Source organism: Oncorhynchus kisutch, linkage group LG8 (assembly GCF_002021735.2).
Source record: "Oncorhynchus kisutch isolate 150728-3 linkage group LG8, Okis_V2, whole genome shotgun sequence".
NCBI classification, from domain to species: Eukaryota; Metazoa; Chordata; class Actinopteri; order Salmoniformes; family Salmonidae; genus Oncorhynchus; species Oncorhynchus kisutch.
In genome coordinates, this window is record NC_034181.2 from 41,235,182 (window position 1) to 41,254,674 (window position 19,493).

At 42.1% G+C, this 19,493-nt stretch overlaps 1 protein-coding gene across 1 annotated transcript; it reads left to right on the forward strand.

Moving 5' to 3' along the window:
- Positions 1 to 1,039: 1,039 nt before the first annotated feature.
- LOC109894864 (solute carrier family 2, facilitated glucose transporter member 11-like) lies at positions 1,040 to 17,193 on the forward strand. Its single transcript, XM_031829438.1, has 11 exons — positions 1,040 to 1,078; positions 3,008 to 3,168; positions 3,352 to 3,476; positions 3,638 to 3,767; positions 3,881 to 4,029; positions 4,567 to 4,754; positions 10,025 to 10,135; positions 12,544 to 12,645; positions 13,315 to 13,390; positions 13,522 to 13,649; positions 14,068 to 17,193. Exons 1-11 carry the CDS (start codon positions 1,040 to 1,042, stop codon positions 14,263 to 14,265), a joined length of 1,407 nt encoding a protein of 468 aa, XP_031685298.1. The 3' UTR covers positions 14,266 to 17,193.
- The last annotated feature ends 2,300 nt before the right edge of the window (positions 17,194 to 19,493 follow it).

Here is a 19,493-nt window from a genome sequence, read left to right on the forward strand (position 1 = left end):
TTCAATGACGGCCTAGGAACAGTGGGTTAACTGCCTGTTCAGGGGCAGAACGACAGATTTGTACCTTGTCAGCTCAGGGATTTGAACTTGCAACCTTCCGGTTACTAGTCCAACGCTCTAACCACTAGGCTACCCGCCCCAAGGTAATGAGTGCAGGACAGAGGAGCCTCTTTAAGAAGAAGTTACAGGTCTGTGAGAGCCAGAAATCTTGCTTGTTTGTAGTTGACCAAATACTTATTTTCCACCAGAATTTGCAAATAAATTCATAAAAAATCATACAATGTGATTTTCTGGATTTCTTTTCTCATTTTGTCTGTCATAGTTGAAGTGTACCTATGATGAAAATTACAGGCCTCTCTCATCTTTTTAAGTGGGCGAACTTGCACAATTGGTGGCTGACTAAATACTTTTTTGCCCCACTGTATACTGTATGGCTAGTGAAAGGTCTGTTGTCCCTAGGGCTAGCTAGGCTCTATAGGCTATAGTCAATAAACTGAAGAAAGAGGTTTCATTTTTTTTCCATTGTGAAAATTAATGTAGAAATGGAAATCATTGAAATTATAGCAAAGGCATGTAGCCTATCCGGAAACAGTGGAATGACCATCCTGCTGACCAAGAAGGGGCTTATGAGCTTTTCTGGTCACTTGACTTCACAAACAATGAGGTCTTTATAATCAAAAAGGAAAATTGCCACACTGATGACCATAAAATAGGTCAAATCCAATAACTCAATATACCTCTTCTTCGTTTTCGTGCATGGTTTTAAATAAGACCTGGGCTATACCTTTGAAATTGCACCTTTCATAGGCCTACTGATAGCACAGAGTAGCCTAAAGGAATGCTGTCAAGAGTTCATCAAACACCTTCATACAAGTGATAATAACACAGCCTAGGCTACAATGGAATCATCACACCTACAACTAGTATGGGTGTGACCAGACCATAAATAGCCTAGGTTTAATCCATAAGTAGGCTGCAGTTGCTTTACTTGAATAAATAGTGCCTTTTTATTTGTTGGGCTCAATGAATGAAATTCAAAATGGATAGCAATGAAGTGTCTGCAGATTTAAAGAAAGAGGTAGGCCTTTTATTCATGAGAAAGGTAAAAATAGCCTACTGCTTGATGAAGATATCCGCACAAAATGTATTATCTGTAACCGATGTGTGATAGAGAAATGTGTTTAATAGTTACTGTGTCTAAAGAGTGCAGAGTTCCCCACTCGTAAAAAAGAGAGAAGTCTGTAATGCAATGTTATGCTCCGACGAGGGGACACTGGGTCATCCAAGGAACAACTGATCAATTGTATTATCCTCACCATATTTATGGCACAGCCCGACCACATCCTCAAAAGGCACTCCACTTGAGGATGAGTGGTCTACATTAGCCTAGGAGAGAGCAACGTTTGCACTTTGCCTTTGGCTAGACAGAAAAACCTGTGTACAATCTGAAGTTGGACATACTGTAAGATAAAAACAAAAAGCAGGACTCAAAATGACTAAAGGAGATACGGAATATCAATTTTTGCTTGAAGGCAGCAAAGAAACAAAAGAGAAAATTAAGGTATGCATAATAATAATAATAATAATAATGAAGAAGAAGAAGTGTTATTGCTATATTAGTAATAATAACAACAGTAATAACACCCGTATTGTTATTATTATTATTGGTGTTGTTGTTATTATTATTATCATTAGTGTGAATTATAAGTTATATTTAATCAATGATAAATAATAAATACATGTATTATAATGCATATCTTGTTTTAAACTTACTAAGCCCACTGTTTTTGGTGTCCTTCACCTGCAAACAGGGACTCCAATTATTACAAAGTTATTTAAAGAAACCAATAGCCTATTTCATTGTCTACACTTGGCTATTGTAATTGTTAACCTAAGCTAAAATATATTTGATATGTATTTGTGCCTCATTTGAACGTCTAACAGCTATCTAATAGCAAAATATGACCGTGATTGGGCTACACCCGTGAGAGTTATCCTTTTTCTGTTCAATGCTGAAAGTTGAAAAGTACAGCACAGAATCTGAACATATCATCTGATGCTAAACCACCAATTATGTGTGTTATTGGTTTCAGCGTCCGAACAAATCCCTTCTACTGGCAGTTTGTGCAGCTTGCATTGGAGGAACCTTTCAATATGGTTATAATATTTCAATCATCAATGCCCCCACCAAGGTAAGACATTATGGTCAATATGTGTCTACTTTTTTTTTTAAAGGGGAGAGGGGTCTGAAGTTGCTACATCCATTTTGGGACTTAATTAAGGATATACTTGTAAATGCCCCTTAGTTCAACTGCTGTACCCCATCACAACCCAAAATGTGAGATAATTTTATTCCAATGTTTGTAAACAAAGTAAATGTAAACACTGTATAGCCTTAAAACATGGTTTAAATTATCATTTGTATGTCGTGGATGGTCAGCCGTTGCATCAATAGCTCTGTCTATGAATTTGAGCTTGGTTACATTTATCCAGACCCCTCCCTCAGCTTTTTACTGAAACAGTGGAGGGGATTACATTTTGTCATTGTTTCAACCGCAGATGGCTCCTTTAAGTTCAATATACTTAGATGGCTAAATAGAACATGTTTTGGTGTTATTGAATTCATGAGAAGGTGATACTGACATTGGATAATCATTTGTAGTCTGTCCTCATTGAACCATGTCTGTGTGTTCAGAAAACAGTCTGTCTAAGCAGTCACACACAGCCCTGGAGGCTCCATGTAAATCTTAGGGCACATTACAAGGGATTCATGACAACAGCAAAAAATAACACTTACAAGCATGTAACATGTAACCCTTTTGAGTAAAAAGAGATGAATTCTACCATGTCATTTCAGTATTGTGCAACTGCTGTGTGTTGGTCATTTCTCACACACAATCAGAGGTATAATACGTTCTTAAGTCATGCAAATTACGATTCCATTTCAGCTGTGAGCAGTGCATCTGCTTTTCAAGGCTATGTTGAGTTAGGGGTGCTTTTTTCCCAGTCTGTGCAGAATTTCATCAACCAAACCTGGCTGGAGCGCTATGATGAGGACATCTCAGAGCAATACCTCACTCTCCTGTGGTCCAACATCGTGTCCATTTTCACAATAGGAGGATTCATTGGAGCAACTATAGGTGGAACACTGGCCATTCGATTTGGGAGGTATAAAGACGTGTTTTGTTAATAGTGGCTTGAATCCTCATTTGGATATTTGTGTCAGTCTCCAATTTTACACATAGGCTATTACTGTTTTGGCAATAGCCATTAGACTGCATGCATTTTTTCCCCGCCAAACAAGGCACTTTCAATACAAGTTTAATTAACGGCAATTATTCTGTGTCAAAGAAAGGGGACACTAATGATGAACAACGCATTTGCCTTACTGGCTGCTCTGTTGATGGGCCTGAGCTACCCCACTGGATTATTTGAACTGCTCATCGTTGGACGATTTTTCACAGGAGTAAATGCGGGTAAATATGTCAGTGCGTTAGTCAAGGGAAGTGTTGACATCAGCAGTTTGCAGTCTTTATTTCTTAGCTGGATGTGTTGAAAAATGTATATTTATTGAAGGTTTTGTCTTGTCTGTAAGTTAATGTGCCACACTTTGTTCTAATAATATGCTGATTGCCAGGTATCGGCATATGCGTTCAGCCACTGTATCTGGGGGAAATCGCCCCAAGGGCACTTCGTGGTGCCATGGCAATGGGGACTTCTATTTTCATCACCGGGGGCATCCTTACTGGACAGGTGATTGGGCTTAAGTAAGTTTAGATCATCCTGGACTATTGCCTACTAACTTCCAGAGTACTTTGAAATGAAGACTGCGCATAACGTCTTGTGTGCGTTCCTATAATGAGTGTCTATGATCCTGCAGGGAGCTCCTCGGTAAAGAAGAACACTGGCCCATCCTGCTCTGCACCACCTGTATCCCAGCGTTCCTGCAGCTCCTCATACTGCCCTGGTTCCCAGAGAGCCCTCGCTACCTGTTGATCGACAGAGGGGATGACGTTGGATGTAGAAAAGGTATCTACCATAATATCTACCACATAAGGACTGACAACAGTCATCGTGCTGAAAAATATTGGGACAGAAAACAGTTGTTTTAGGGAAAAAGCAGGATCCAAGTGTGCAAACCTAAATTGTAACGTAACCTACGATCATTCATCTAAAAAAAGAGAGCTGACCGGTGTCGCTCTGTACCTGAACATTGATTTGACATGATGGAAAGTTTGGAGGGGGTGATGATTCTTCCTTTATCTGAGATCAGAAGGGACGGGAAACATAAATTATACAAATCTTTCCCCTTGAGAGACATACTGGGTCAAGCACATGACTGTAGTGCATACTGTAACAGAAAGTTACACTGCGAATAGGCAGTCTCTCATTAGTCACACAATCCTTGCTAATCAAATAAATACCTCTGTGTATCCCACTGTGTCTGTCTGGTTTGGTTTTGTTACGCTGGCTGGGTGAATTCCTGTTATGAGTGTGAGGGATAATAAATGAAGCGTGGAGTGGAAAGAGACCATGTGAGCTGTGTCTTGTGTTTCCTGTGGACAGCGATGAAGCAACTCCACGGCACGGATAACTTTGATCGCGAGCGGGAGGACATGGAGAGGGAGAGGGTCAGCGCCATTGGCATTAAACCCAAGAAGCCCTGGCAGCTGTTCATGGACTGCAGCCTCCGCTGGCAAGTCCTCACCATCATCCTGCTCAACGCTGCCCAGCAGCTCAACGGCATCAACGCTGTATGTTAGCAACAGACCACATTTCCACACATGACCCTATGTCCCCTCGGAGGTGCAACGTTTATCAGTATGAACTCAAATCAGAAGAAGTTGGTTTAAATGTACAATATTCCATTCACATAACTCTCATGTTAAATTAATGTACCTGCAGGACATACAGATTGTTATAGGGCATACACGGTGGCGGATCTAGTTTGTATGGCTCCCTGGGTGACCCCCCCCCTTTTATTCTCTGTTCTGAATGTACTAGACAACCAGTTATTTTAGCCTTTAGCCGTACCCTTATCCTACTCCTCCTCTGTTCCTTGAGTGATGTGTAGGTTAATCCAGGCCCTGCAGTGCCTAGCTCCACTTCCATTCCCCAGGCGCTCTCATTTGTTGACTTCTGTAACCGTAAAAGCCTTGGTTTCATGCATGTTAACATTAGAAGCCTCCTCCCTAAGTTTGTTTTATTCACTGCCCTAGCACACTCTGCCAACCCGGATGTCCTAGCCGTGTCTGAATCCTGGCTTAGGAAGACCACCAAAAACCCTGAACTTTCCATCCCTAACTATAACATTTTCTGACAAGATAGAACTGCCAAAGGGGGCGAAGTTGCAATCTACTGCAGGGATAACCTGCAGAGTTCTGTCTTACTATCCAGGTCTGTGCCCAAATAATTTGAGCATCTACTTTTAAAAGTCCACCTCTCCAGAAACAAGTCTCTTACCGTTGCCGCTTGCTATAGACCACCTGCCCCCAGTTGTGCCCTGGACACTATATGTGAATTGATTGCCCCCCATCTATCTTCAGAGCTCGTGCTGTTAGGTGACCTAAACTAGGAAATGCTTAACACTCCGGCCATCCTACAATCTAAGCTTGATGCTCTCAATCTCACACAAATGATCAATGAACCCACCAGGTACAACCCCAAATCTGTAAACACGGGCACCCTCATAGATATCATCCTAACCAAACTGCCCTCCAAATACTCCTCTGCTGTCTTCAACCAGGATCTCAGCGATCACTGCCTCATTGCCTGCGTCCGTAATGGGTCTGCGGTCAAGCAACTACCCCTCACCACTGTCAAACGCTCCCTAAAACACTTCAGCGAGCAGGCCTTTCTAATCGACCTGGCCCGGGTATCCTGGAAGGATATAGACCTCATTCCGTCAGTAGAGGATGCCTGGTTATTATTTAAAAGTGCTTTCCTCACCATCTTAAATAAGTATGCCCCATTCAAAAAATGTTGAACCAGGAACAGATATAGCCCTTGTTTCACTTCAGACCTGACTGCCCTTGACCAGCACAAAAACATCCTGTGGCGTACTGCAGTAGCATCGAATAGCCCCCACGATATGCAACTTTTCAGGGAAGTTAGGAACCAATATACACAGGCAGTTAGGAAAGCAAAGGCTAGTTTATCAAACAGAAATTTGCATCCTGTAGCACTAACTCCAAAAATGTATGGGACACTGTAAAGTCCATGGAGAATAAGAGCACCTCCTCCCAGCTGCCCACTGCACTGAGGCTAGGAAACACTGTCACCAACGATAAATCCGCGCTAATTGAGAATTTCAATAAGCATTTTTACACGGCTGGCCATGCTTTCCACCTGGCTACCCCTACCCCGGTCAACAGCCCTGCACCACTCACTGCAACATGCCCAAGCCTCCCCCATTTCTCCTTCACCCAAAACCAGAAAGCTGATGTTCTGATAGAGCTGCAAAATCTGGACCCCTACAAATCAGCAGGGCTAGACAATCTGGACCCTCTCTTCCTAAAATTATAAGACGAAATTGTTGCAATCCCTATTACTAGCTTGTTCAACCTCTCTTTTGTATCGTCTGAGATCCCCAAAGATTGGAAAGCTGCCGCGGTCATCCCCCTCTACAAAGGGGGAGACCCTCTTGACCCAAACTGCTACAGACCTGTATCTATCCTACCCTGCCTTTCTAAGGTCTTCGAAAGCAGACTGTTCACCGACCATTTAGAATCCCACCGTACCTTCTCCACTATGCAATCTGGTTTCCGAGCTGGTCATGGGTGCACCTCAGCCACGCTCAAGGTCCTAAACGATATCATAACCACCAAGAGACAATACTGTGCAGCTGTATTCATCGACCTGGCCAAGGCTTTCGACTCTGTCAATCACCACATTCTTATCGGCAGACTCAACAGCCTTGGTTTCTCAAATGACTGCCTCGCCTGGTTCACCAACTACTTCTCTGACAGAGTTCAGTGTGTTAAATCGGAGGGCCTGTTGTCCGGACCTCTGGAATTCTCTATGGGGGTGCCACAGGGTTAAATTCTCAGGCCAACTCTTTTCTCTGTATACATCAATGATGTTGCTGCTCTCGCTGCTACGGAGACGACACCGTTCTGTATACTTCTGGCCCTTCTTTGGACACTGTGTTAACAACCCTCCAGCCAAGGATGTCTGGGTAGCTGTGGGCAGCGATCGGTTGAAGAGCATGCATTTAGTTTTGCTTGCATTTAAGAGCAGTTGGAGGCCACGGAAGGAGAGTTGTATGGCATTAAAGCTTGCCTGGAGGGTTGTTAACTCTGGACGGTTCTGACTTAGAATATGTAGACAACTACAAATACCTAGGTGTCTGGTTAGACTGTAAACTCTCCTTCCAGACTCACATTAAGCATCTACAATCCAAAATTAAATCTAGAATCAGCTTCCTATTTCGCAACAAAGCATCCTTCACTCATGCTGCCAAACATACCCTAGTAAAACTGACTATCCTACCGATCCTTGACTTCGGCGATGTCATTTACAAAATAGCCTCCAACACTCTACTCAGTAAATTGGATGCAGTCTATCACAGTGCCATCCGTATTGTCACCAAAGCCCCATATACTACCCACCACTGCGACCTGTATGCTCTCGTTTGCTGGCCCTTGCTTCATATCCGTCGCCAAACCCACTGGCTCCAGGTCATCTATAAGTCGTTGCTAGGTAAAGCCCTGTCTTATCTCAGCTCACTGGTCACCATAGCAGCACCCAACCACAGCACGCGCTCCAGCAGGTATAATTCCCTGGTCACCCACCCAAAGCCAATTCCTCCTTCGGCCGCCTTTCCTTCCAGTTCTCTGCTGCCAATGACTGGAACGAACTGCAAAAATCACTGAAGCTGGAGACATATCTCCCTCTCTAGCTTTAAGCACCAGCTGTCAGAGCAGCTCACAGATCACTGCACCTGTACATAGCCAATCCAACTAGCCTATCCATCACCATAGTGCTTCTACACCTGCATTGCTTGCTGTTTGGGGTTTTAGGCTGGGTTTCTGTACAGCACTTTTAGATATCAGCTGATGTAAGAAGGGCTATAAAATACATTTGATTTGATATTGTTATTTATTTCATTTATTTTGCTCCTTTGCTCCCCAGTACCGCTACTTGTGCAGAAGATGAGTGTGCATCTATCACCCCAGTGTTTAATTTGCCATACTGTAATTATTTTGCCACTATGGCCTATTTATTGCCTCACTCATCTCATTTGCACACACTGTATAAAGACTTTCTCTATTCTATTATTGACTGTATGTTTGTTTATTCCATGTGTAACTCTGTGTTGTTGTTTGTGTCGCGCTGCTTTGCTTTATCTTGGCCAGGTCACAGTTGTAAATGAGAACTTGTTCTCAACTAGCCTACCTGGTTAAATAAAGGTGAAATTAAATAAATAAATAACATTTAAAAAGTTGGTTAGGACACACAAAGTAGATTATTTCAGATTTCAGATCACAATTCCAGTGGGTCAGAAGTTTACATACACTAAGTTGACTGTGACTTTAAACTGCTTGGAAAATTCCAGAAAATTATGTCATGGCTTTAGAAGCTTCTGATAGGCTAATTGACATCATTTGAGTCAATTGGAGGAGTATATGTGTATGTATTTCAAAGCATACCTTCAAACTCAGTGCCTCTTTGCTTGAAATCATGGGAAAATTAAAAGAAATCAGCCAAGACCTCCACAAGTCTGGTTCATCCTTGGGAGCAATTTCCAAACGCCTGAAGGTACCACGTTCAACTGTACAAACAATAGTACGCAAGTATAAACACCATTGGACCACGCAGCCGTCATACCGCTCAGGAAGGAGACACGTTCTGTCTCCTAGAGATGAACGTACTTTGGTGCGAAAAGTGCAAATCAATCCCAGACCTTGTGAAGATGCTGGAGGAAACAGGTACAAAAGTATCTATATCCACAGTAAAATTAGTCCTATGTCGACATAACCTGATAGGCCACTCAGCAAGGAAGAAGCCACTGCTCCAAAATGGCCATAAAAAAACAGGCTATGGTTTGCAACTGCACATGGGGACAAAGATCATGATCTTTGGTGAAATGTCCTCTGGTCTGATGAAAGAAAAATAGAACTGTTTGGCCATAATGATCATCGCTATGTTTGGAGGAAAAAGTGGGAGGCTTGCAAGCCCGAAGAACACCATCCCAATCGTGAAGCACGGTGGTGGCAGCATCATGAAATAGATGGCATCATTAGGAATGGAAAATGATGTGGATATATTGAAGAAACATCTCAAGACATCAGTCAGGAAGTTAAAGCTTGGTTGCAAATGGGTCTTCCAAATGGACAATGACCCCAAGCGTACTTCCAAAGTTGTGGCAAAATGGCTTAAGGACAACAAAGTCAAGGTATTGGAGTGGCCATCACAAAGCCCTGACCTCAATCCTATAGAAAATTTGTGGGCAGAACTGAAAAAGCGTGTGCGAGCAAGGAGGCCTATAAACCTGACTCGGTTACACCAGCTCTGTCAAGAGGAATGGGCCAAAAATCACCCAACTTATTGTGGGAAATTGTGGAAGGCTACCCGAAACGTTTGACCCAAGTTAAACAATTTAAAGGCAATGCTACAAAATACTAATTGACTGTATGTAAACTTCTGACCCGCTGGGAATGTGATGAAAGACATAAAAGCTGAAATAAATCATTCTCTCTACTATTATTCTGACATTTCACATTCTTAATATAAAGTGGTGATCCTAACTGACCTAAGACCGGGACTTTTTACAAGGATTAAATGTCAGGAATTGTGAAAAAGTGAGTTTAAATGTATTTGGCTAAGGTGTATGTAAACTTCCGACTTCAACTGTGGTATGATATGGTATACACCAGGTATAGGCAACTGGCTGCCACCACCCTTTTGTAGGCTTGCGGATCAACTCCCCCCAACAAAGTTGTCCATCCCTGTTATACACTATAGGGTATAGTGTGAAGGACCGGTGTTTCATTTGTTTTCTATCACCCTCTCTCTCTTGCAGATTTATTTTTATACAGATTATGTGTTTGAGGAGGCCGGAATTCCAGATGTAAACATACCCTACGTAACTGTGGGCACAGGAGCCTGTGAATGCCTCACTGCCCTTACCTGTGTGAGTGTCAACTATTGGTCATAGTACATATAGTACCATTCAACAGTAGGTCGTTTTTCATAGTTTTTCTTTATTTTTACTATTTTCTACATTGTATTATAATAGTGAAGACATCAAAACTATGAAATAACACATATGGAATCATGTAGTAATAAAAAAAGTGTTAAACAAATCAAAACATATTTGGGATTTTAGATTCTTCAAAGTAGCCACCTTTTGCCTTGATGACAACTTTGCACACTCTTTGCATTCTCTCAACCAGCTTGATGAGGTATTCACCTGGAATGCTTTTCCAACAGTCTTGAAGGAGTTCCCACACGCTGAGCACTTGTTGGCTGCTTTTCATTCACTCTGCGGTCCAACTCATCCCAAACCATCTCAATTGGGTTGAGGTTGGGTGATTGTGGAGGCCAGGTCATCTGATGCAGCACTCCATCACTCTCCTTCTTGGTCAAATAGCCCTTACACAGCCTGGAGGTGTGTTTGGGTCATTGTCCTGTTGAAAAACAAATGATAGTCCAACTAAGCGCAAACCAGATTGGATGGTGTATCGCTGCAGAATTCTGTGGTAGCCTTGCTGGTTTTGTGTGCCTTGAATTCTAAATAAATCACAGACAGTGTCACCAGCAAAGCACCCCCACACCATCACACCTCCTCCTCCATGCTTCATGGTGGAAGCACACATGCAGAGATCATCCGTTCACCTACTTTATATCTCAGAAAGACACGCAGTTGGAACCAAAAATCTCAAATTTGGACTCATCAGACCAAAGGACAAATTTCCACAGGTCTAATGTCCATTGCTTGTATTTCTTGTCCCGAGCAAGTCTCTTCTTCTTATTGGTGTCCTTTAGTAGTGGTTTCTTTGCAGCAAGTCAACCATGAATACCTGATTCACGCAGTCTCCTCTGAACAGTTGATGTTGAGATGTGTCTGTTACTTGAACTCTGTGAAGCATTTATTTGGGCTGCAATTTCTGAGGCTGGTAACTCTACTGAACTTATCCTCTGGGTCTTCCTTTCCTGTGGTAGTCCTCATGAGAGCCAGTTTCATCATAGTGCTTGATGGTTTTTGTGACTGCACTTGAAGAAACTTTCAAAGGATTTGACATTTTTCAGATTGACTGACCTTCATGTCTTAAAGTAATGATGGACTGTTGTTTCTCTTTGCTTATTTGAGCTGTTCTTGCTACAATATGGACTTGGTCGGTTACCAGATAGGGCTATCTTCTGTATACCACCCCTACCTTGTCACAACTGATTGGCTCAAACGCATTACTTAATTCACTTTTAAACAAGGCACACCTGTTAATTTAAATGCATTCCAGGTGACTACTTGTCACATATACTGTCACTCATGCTCATGATGGCGCACACCTGTCACCATCGTTACACTCACCAGCGCGTCATTAGACTCACCTGGACTCCATCACCTCCTTGATTACCTTCCCTACATATGTCACTCCCTTTGGTTCCTTCCCCAGGTGTTATTATTTCAGTTTCATGTCTGTGTGCTCTTCATGTTTCTTGTTTTGTATTATGTTCCATTTATTAAATATTCACTCCCTGTAATTGCTTCGCGACTCTCAGCGCACTCGTTACACTACCTCACGAAGCTGGTTGAGAGAATGTCAAGTGTGCAAAGCTGTCATCAAGGCAAAGGGTGGCTACTTTGAAGAGTTTCAAATATAAAATATATTTAGATTTGTTTAACACTTATTTTTGGTTATTACATGATTCCATATGTGTTATTTCATAGTTTTGATGTCTTCACTACTATTCTACAACCCTAGAAAATAGTCAAAATAAAGAAGAATCCTGGAATGAGTAGGTGTGTCAACTTTTGACTGGTACTGTATATTTCCAAGTATTTAGTAGCATGCATGGAGTCCATCGTAGAGCGGAAATGTCATACAACCCCATGTCTCTGCATGGATTTATGAGTCTTTTAGGATCTTTGTTAATGACTGATCGCTAATTTCATCATGTTATGCTGGTATGACAGTACTGTTCTCATTGAATGCTCTGCTATGATTTACGTTACTATTCATCGAGTGGATTAACATATTTAAGATGTGTTGACTACAGCTGTAGGATCTTAATCTTGCAGCAACAGGAAATGTGAATTATGTGGATTTATAATTAATGGACATTTTTGTAGGAGTTGATACATTTTTCGTAAGGGAAAATCAAGTCTGAAATTTTTAAGTCGAAATTACAAACTTCAGAAGACTTTTTAACCCTCAAATACACTACAAGTTTTAAATGTCCTGCATTAAAGGAAATTATCTTGCAACAGGTTAATCAAATTAATATCCTACATCTGTAGGTTATTTTAACTCCGATCTTTTATTTCTCCACGATCTTATTCCTCTGCTGGTATGCCATATGAGATGCTGTGTCTTTCAGGGCATGCTGATCGAAACTCTGGGACGAAAAGTGCTTATCATCGGAGGGTACACCCTAATGGCTTTCTGGTGCATTTGCTTCACTCTGACCCTCACCTTCCAAGTAAAGTATCTTTGATCTAACAATTCCATTTCAGTCTCTTATTAATCAGAATAAGAGACCCGTGTTGCACTTAAGTTCTGGTTGATTAAACCAACCCTTAAAAAGGTCCAATGTCGCCATTTGTATCTCAATATCAAATCATTTCTGGGTAACAAGCCCCAGTGCAGTCAAAAATGGGATTTTCCTGTGTTTTATATATATTTCCACACTATGAGGTTGAAATAATACGGTGACAATTGAAAAATGAGGATAATGAATGCCCTTTTGGTGTAAGAGTTTGAAAAGACCGCCTGAAATGTTAGGCTGTTTTGGTGGAATGGAGTTTAGGCCTGGCTGGTCACATCACCCGGCAGTAAATTAGTTAATAGACCAATAAAAAAGAAAGTTCAAAACCTCTCTGCCAATAACAGATAGTTTTCAGTTTTCCACTCCACACTCTCAGACAGTCCTAGCAAAATTCTTGCTTTAGAAATTGCTCTATGCTAAGAAGCTATTTTTGTTTCTTTTTGACAATTGTAATTGAAAACAATCACAGTAAGGTACTTAATTGTTACCCATACATTATTTGATATTGAGATAAAAAAAATGGCTGCACTGGGCCTTTGGCTGGCCACTTTGAGAGCACTAGTTTTCTATGATCGAATTGTTGTCTTCTTTCGTTGAACGCAGGGAGCAGGCGTATGGATGCCTTATCTTAGCATGGGATGCGTCTTTGCTTTCATACTCAGCTTTGGCTTGGGGCCAGGTAACCGACAGAACTTACTTATCGCTCATTTATGCCAGTATTGCGAAACTTTGTGTGATCTGGCAACAATATTATTATCTGATTATAAATGTATTTGAAACTAATACTATACCTTCGCTTTGTCCTTGGAGGTGGGGTGACAAACATCTTGACCACCGAGTTATTCACACAAACCAGTCGGCCTGCCGCGTACATGATCGGAGGGTCCGTGAACTGGCTCAGCTTCTTCGTCATTGGCATGGTGTTTCCATTTATTGTGGTAGGTTCCAAGTTTTTACATCCGTGGTACTTAACCTTTAAATGAAGGAGTATGGTTAGTGTCGCAGCGGTCTAAGGCACTGCATCTCAGTGCAAGAGGCGTCACTACAGTCCCTGGTTTGAATCCAGGCTGTATCACACCCGGCCATGATTAGGAGTCCCATAGGGCGGCGCACAATTGGCCCAGGGTCATCCGGGTATGGCCAGGGTAGGCTGTCAATTGTAAATAAGAATTTGTTCTTAACTGACTTGCCTAGTTAAATAAAGGTTAAATAAAAAATTAAAATAAATTGTGTAACAGTAGGTTATACAATACTAGAGTAGTTTGATCCGTACTGTCGATTGATATATAATTAGGAGAGATGGCTGTTTTGAGAGCTGATCCTGGATGGGTTTGGTCTGCTCTTTTACCTCCACAGACTAAGTTGCAGCAGTACTGTTTCCTGGTGTTCTTGGTGATATCTGTCTTGGTGGCTGTATACATATTCCTGGTAGTCCCTGAGACCAAGAACAAAACCTTCCTGGAGATCCATACCGAGTTCCAGTCCGGAGATAAGAGGAAGGCTTCAAAAGCAGATGACGGCCCAAGGACAACATTGTTGTCAACCCCTCTGTGAAACACAGCTCCAGTGTTTGCTGAAAGGACTTGTCAAACTTGTACCACATTACTTATTATTCAACAACTGGCAGTGCTATGAATATCTCATTGCCATAATGATACAAAGTTCCAGAATATGTGTTCTTTGTCAGGGATTGTGAAGTGTAGACATTATAGTAATTGGAACACAAGTAACAACAAAATGAACTAGGTACTGTTAAAGGGATACTCTGGGATGTTGGCAATGAGGCCGTTTATCTACTTCCCCAGAGTCAGATGAACTCGGGGGTAGCATTTTTATGTGTCTTGTGTGCAGTTTAACGGAAATTGCTAACTAGGGCTAGCGTAATTGCTAACTAGTGCTAGCAGATACCATAGACTTCCAGACATTATGCTAATCCAGACATTATGCTAATCTGACTCTGGGGAAGTAGATAAAAGGTCTCAAAGCCAAAATCCTTAAGTATCTCTTTAATGTTGCTGATAAGTCCAGATCAATGATTTATATACAGTATGCATGAGATTTACATTTGACATTTTATTCATTTAGCGGACACTCTTGTTCAGAGCGACTTACAGTTAGTGTATTTTCCTCAATAATGTAGCTATCAGCAAAGTCAGAGCTAGTAAGGGGGAAAAAAGTAGAGTGTAAGTATTTGTTCACAAAAGGCTGTTTTTGGGGGGGGGGGGTGTCGGGGTGAGAGGGTCGGTGCTGTAGGATTATTTAAGATATTCTTCGAAGAGGTAGGGTTTTAGATGTTTTCTAACGATAGACAGAGACTGCTGTCATAGCTTCAGGGGGAAGCTGGTTCCACCTTTGGGGTGCCAGGACAGAGAAGAGTAGAATGGTCTTGTAGTGGATGCGAGCTTCGACTGGAAGCCAGTGGAGTCTGCGGAGGAGCAGGGTGACATGGAAGAACTTTGGAAGGTTGAACACCAGGAGGGCTGCAGCGTTCTGGATAAGTTGCAGGGGTTTGATGGCACAAGCAGGGAGCCAACCAACAGCTAGTTGCAGTAGTCCAGATGGGAGATGACAAGTGCCTGGATTAGGACCTGCACCACTTCCTGTGTGAAGTAGGGTCGTACTCTATGGCCGTTATAGAGCATGAATCTACAGGAGTGAGTCACTGCTTTGATGTTTGCAGAGAACGAAAGGGTGTTGTCCAGTGTCCTGCCAAGGTTCTTTGCACTCTTGGAGGGAGTCAAGCGTGATGGAGAGGACTTGGAGCGGGCAGGCCATCCCCGGGAGGAAGAGCAGCTCCATCTTGTCGAGGTTGAGCTTGAGGTGGTGGGCCAACATCCAAGCTGAGATATCGGCCAGGCTTGCAGAGATGCGTGTCGCCACCTGGGTGTCATGAGAAGGAGAGTAGTAGCTCAGTGTCATCCGCATAGCAATGATAGCGAGACCATTTGAGGATATGACAGAGCCGAGTTACTTAGTTTATAGTGAGAAAAGGAAAGGGCCTAGAACCGAGCCCTTTGGACACCAGTCGTGAGTATGTGGTGAAGACACAGATCCTCTCCACGTCACCTGGTTGGAGCGGCCATTCGGGTAGGATGCAATTCAAGAGTGTGCAGAGCCTGAGACACCCAGACCTGAGAGGGTGGAGAGGAGGATCTGATGGTTCACGGTATCGAAGGCAGCAGATAGATCTAGGAGGATGAGAACAGAGGAGAGATTCAGCTTTGGCAGTGCAGAGAGCCTTTGTGACAGAGATCAGCAATCTCAATTGAGTGACCTGTCTTGAAGCTGGTTAGGTTAGGGTCAACAAGATCATTCTGAAAAAGATAGTGAGAGTTGGTCAGAGACAGCACGCTCAAGTGTTTTGTAAAGAAAAGATAGAAGGGATACTGATCTGTAGTTTTTGACATCCGATGAGTTGAGTGTTGGTTTCTTGAGGAGGGGAGCGACTTGAGTCATTTTGAAGTCAAAGGGGATACAGCCAGTGGTCAGGGATGAGTTGATCAGGGAAGTGAGGAATGGGAAAAGGTCTCAAGGGATGGTCTGGAGAAGGGAGGATGGGATGGGGTCAAGCGGGCAGGTTGTTGGGCGGTCAAGGGAGAAAAGAAAGCAGTCAAGGTGTAGGGTAGCTCTATATGTGTGGGACCATTGGACTCAATAGGCTGAGTAAATGAGGAGTGGATGTCGTCAACCTTCTTTTCAAAGTGGTTAACAAAGTTGTCCGCGGAGAGGGAGGAAGAAGGGGGAGGGGTGGAGGATTAAGGAGGGAGGAGAAGGTGGAAAGTAGTTTCCTAGTGTTGGAGGCAAAAGCTTGAAATTTTGAGTGATAGAAAGTGGCTTTAGCAGCGGGTACAGAGGAAGAGAAGGTAGAAAAGAGGGAATGAAAGTATGATAGGTCCTCCAGAAGTTTAATTATCCTCCATTTCTGCTCAGCTGCTCACAGCCCTGTTCTATAAGCTCGCAATGAGTTACTCAGTTACTCATCCTCTCTTTCCTTCCTCGAATAACTCTGAAGATGAACTCGGCAGAACCATCTTAGTTTTGCGACGTGACCACCGCTGACACAACCATCGCTGTCACACCCGCCACTGACACGACTGCCGCTGAGGAAACAAATGACTGATAGGGGACGCTGTTTTGAAGCCAACTGCGTCTCCATCTTGGCACTCCCCCACCATTGTATAAAATATTTTAGAGGCTATATAAATGCATTTATTAATGTCTACATTTGTTTTTGCCATGTTTATTCTATTAGGCCCAGTAGTCGAAAACATATTTTTCCACACTATGATGTTCGAATAATTCAGGGTAAAGAGGAAGGAAAATGCCATAACGGGTATAGATACAAATAAAATAAGTTACTACAGAAATTGAGGGATCAATTTTATATTGAAAACACAGATGGGAGATATATATTCCATGTGAATTAAAACAAGAAACCTAATATATTCCTTGTCAATTAAAACAAGAAACTGATGCACCCCATGCTCAGTCTGTGCTTCATGCTTGCTGCTATATATACAGACATTTGCAAAGCTGTGATCTCAACTGATATCTCACAAACTAATGGTCAATTTTCGTAAAAGTACATTCTGAGAATGAGCCCCGTCCTGTTCATGCATACCTATCGCACTGACAAAATTCAACCTGCGAGTACGTCACAGCTAAAGATGGTAAAGTACAATCTGAATGACTACCAGTCGGCAATGCACTTTCTGCCATGTGCCCGGAAACTCTCCCCTAGGTCGTTCCTGGAAAAAACGTAGTTCTCATTTAGAAGTCTAGTAATCACGCCTTTGTAATATTCGCATGACGTTATCACGTAAATTCATTATCTAGGTTAAAGTAAATATAACATTTTAACTGACGGTGTAAAACTTTAAGAATGTTGTTGTTTTTACAGCCATAATGTAAACTTTAAAAAACGGAGCATGAACTGCAAACATTTACTTACAAAATAGATTTTAAGCGTTCTTTTATACTAGAAAAAAATTCTTAAACCCTAAGCTAAAATGTATGAGTTGTGGGAAATCTGCCGCTCGACCATCCATTGATCACGCCCTGCACGACTTTTGTTTTGACTCATTTGGTGACTATGTAGCCTACAGATAGCACGATCGCTTCTTTTCAAAACAAGAGTCCCCTGCAAAGACACACTAAATTGGGAATATCTATTTTTTTGCAGTCTAGTGCAGTAGAACTGTTTTTGAACAGCACTGCAACCACCTTTGTAAATATATATAATTTGATGTATTTTATTGTATATTGGATTATTTATACAATCATTTATTTTGAAAGTTTACACATACTGATATGTTGAAAGCTACTGTGTAGACTACACAGAGTTTACAAAACATTAAACATGACATAGACTGACCAGGTGAATCCAGGTGAAAGCTATGATCCCTTATTGATGTCACTTGTTAAATCCACTTCAATCAGTGTAGATGAAAGGGAGGAGACAGGATAAAGAAGGATTTTAAGCCTTGAGACAATTGAGACATGGATTATGTATGTGAGCCATTCAGAGTGTGAATGGGCAAGACAAAATATTTAAGTGCCTTTGAGGTATGGTAGTAGGTGCCAGGTGCACCGGTTTGTGTCAAATACTGCAACGCTGCTGAGTTTTTCATACTCAACAGTTTCCCGTGTGCATCAAGAATGGTCCACCACCCAAAGGACATCCAGCCAACGTGACACAACTGTCGGAAGCATTGGAGTCGACATGGGCCAGCATTCATGTGGAACGCTTTCGACACCTCGTAGAGTCCATGTCCTGACGAATTGAGGCTGTTCTGGGGGAAAAAGGGGGTGCAACTCAATACTAGGAATGTGTCCTTAATGTTTTGTACACTCAGTGTATATTTAAAGAAATACACTTTAATAAAATACTAATATTTGTTATTGGAATTACTCAATAGAGTCTGCAAAACTTAAATGGGTCAATTGTGCTGGGCAACAGGTTTAATACAGTACTGGTATTGGTGACTCCTAACTCCACCCACTCCATTTACTGCAATGCAATACACGGTATATGGGATACTTGTTGGCTTGTAGAGAGACATTTTTTCTTCCTGTCTCAGCTAAAGTAAGGTGGGAAATACTCAGTAGGCTCTTTACTAACCAAATATGGTTCGTTTTGGAGGGGGACACATATTTGTTTAGTAGAGACCCTACTGAGTATTTCCCACCTTACTTTAGCTGAGACAGGAAGAACAGTTCTTTCTACAAGCCAGTATGTATCCCATGTACAGTCTATTACCGTGTATTGCATTGGGAGCTATGGACGGGCAGAGTGAAAAGCCAGCAGTAGGCCGTGCGACACAGTCCCCATCCGAAACTAACCATATTTGGTTAGTAGAGACCCAACGGAGTATTTTCCACCCCACTCTAGCTGAGACAGGTAGAAAAGTTATCTCGCCACAGCCCAATATTCTCAACATACCAGTGTCGACATTTTTACATGACACTCTTATCCAGAGCGACTTACAAGATCAATTAGCGTTAAGTGCCTTACTCAAGGGCACAGCGACCGATGTTGTACCTAGTCGGCTTGGGGACTCGGACCAGCAACCTTTTGGTTACTGGCCTAACGCTCTTAACCGCTAGGCTGCCTGCTGCCACATTTTTTATTTGTTTTCATAAATTACTTCTTGCATTTTCATGTTGACACAATTAAAGTGGCCATTGATTAAAATTCAATACAATTTGAATTAGTTATCCACATTGCAATGGTTTGAAACGGGGGCTTTTACTTGGAAGGTTTCGTCATTACCCTACAAAGT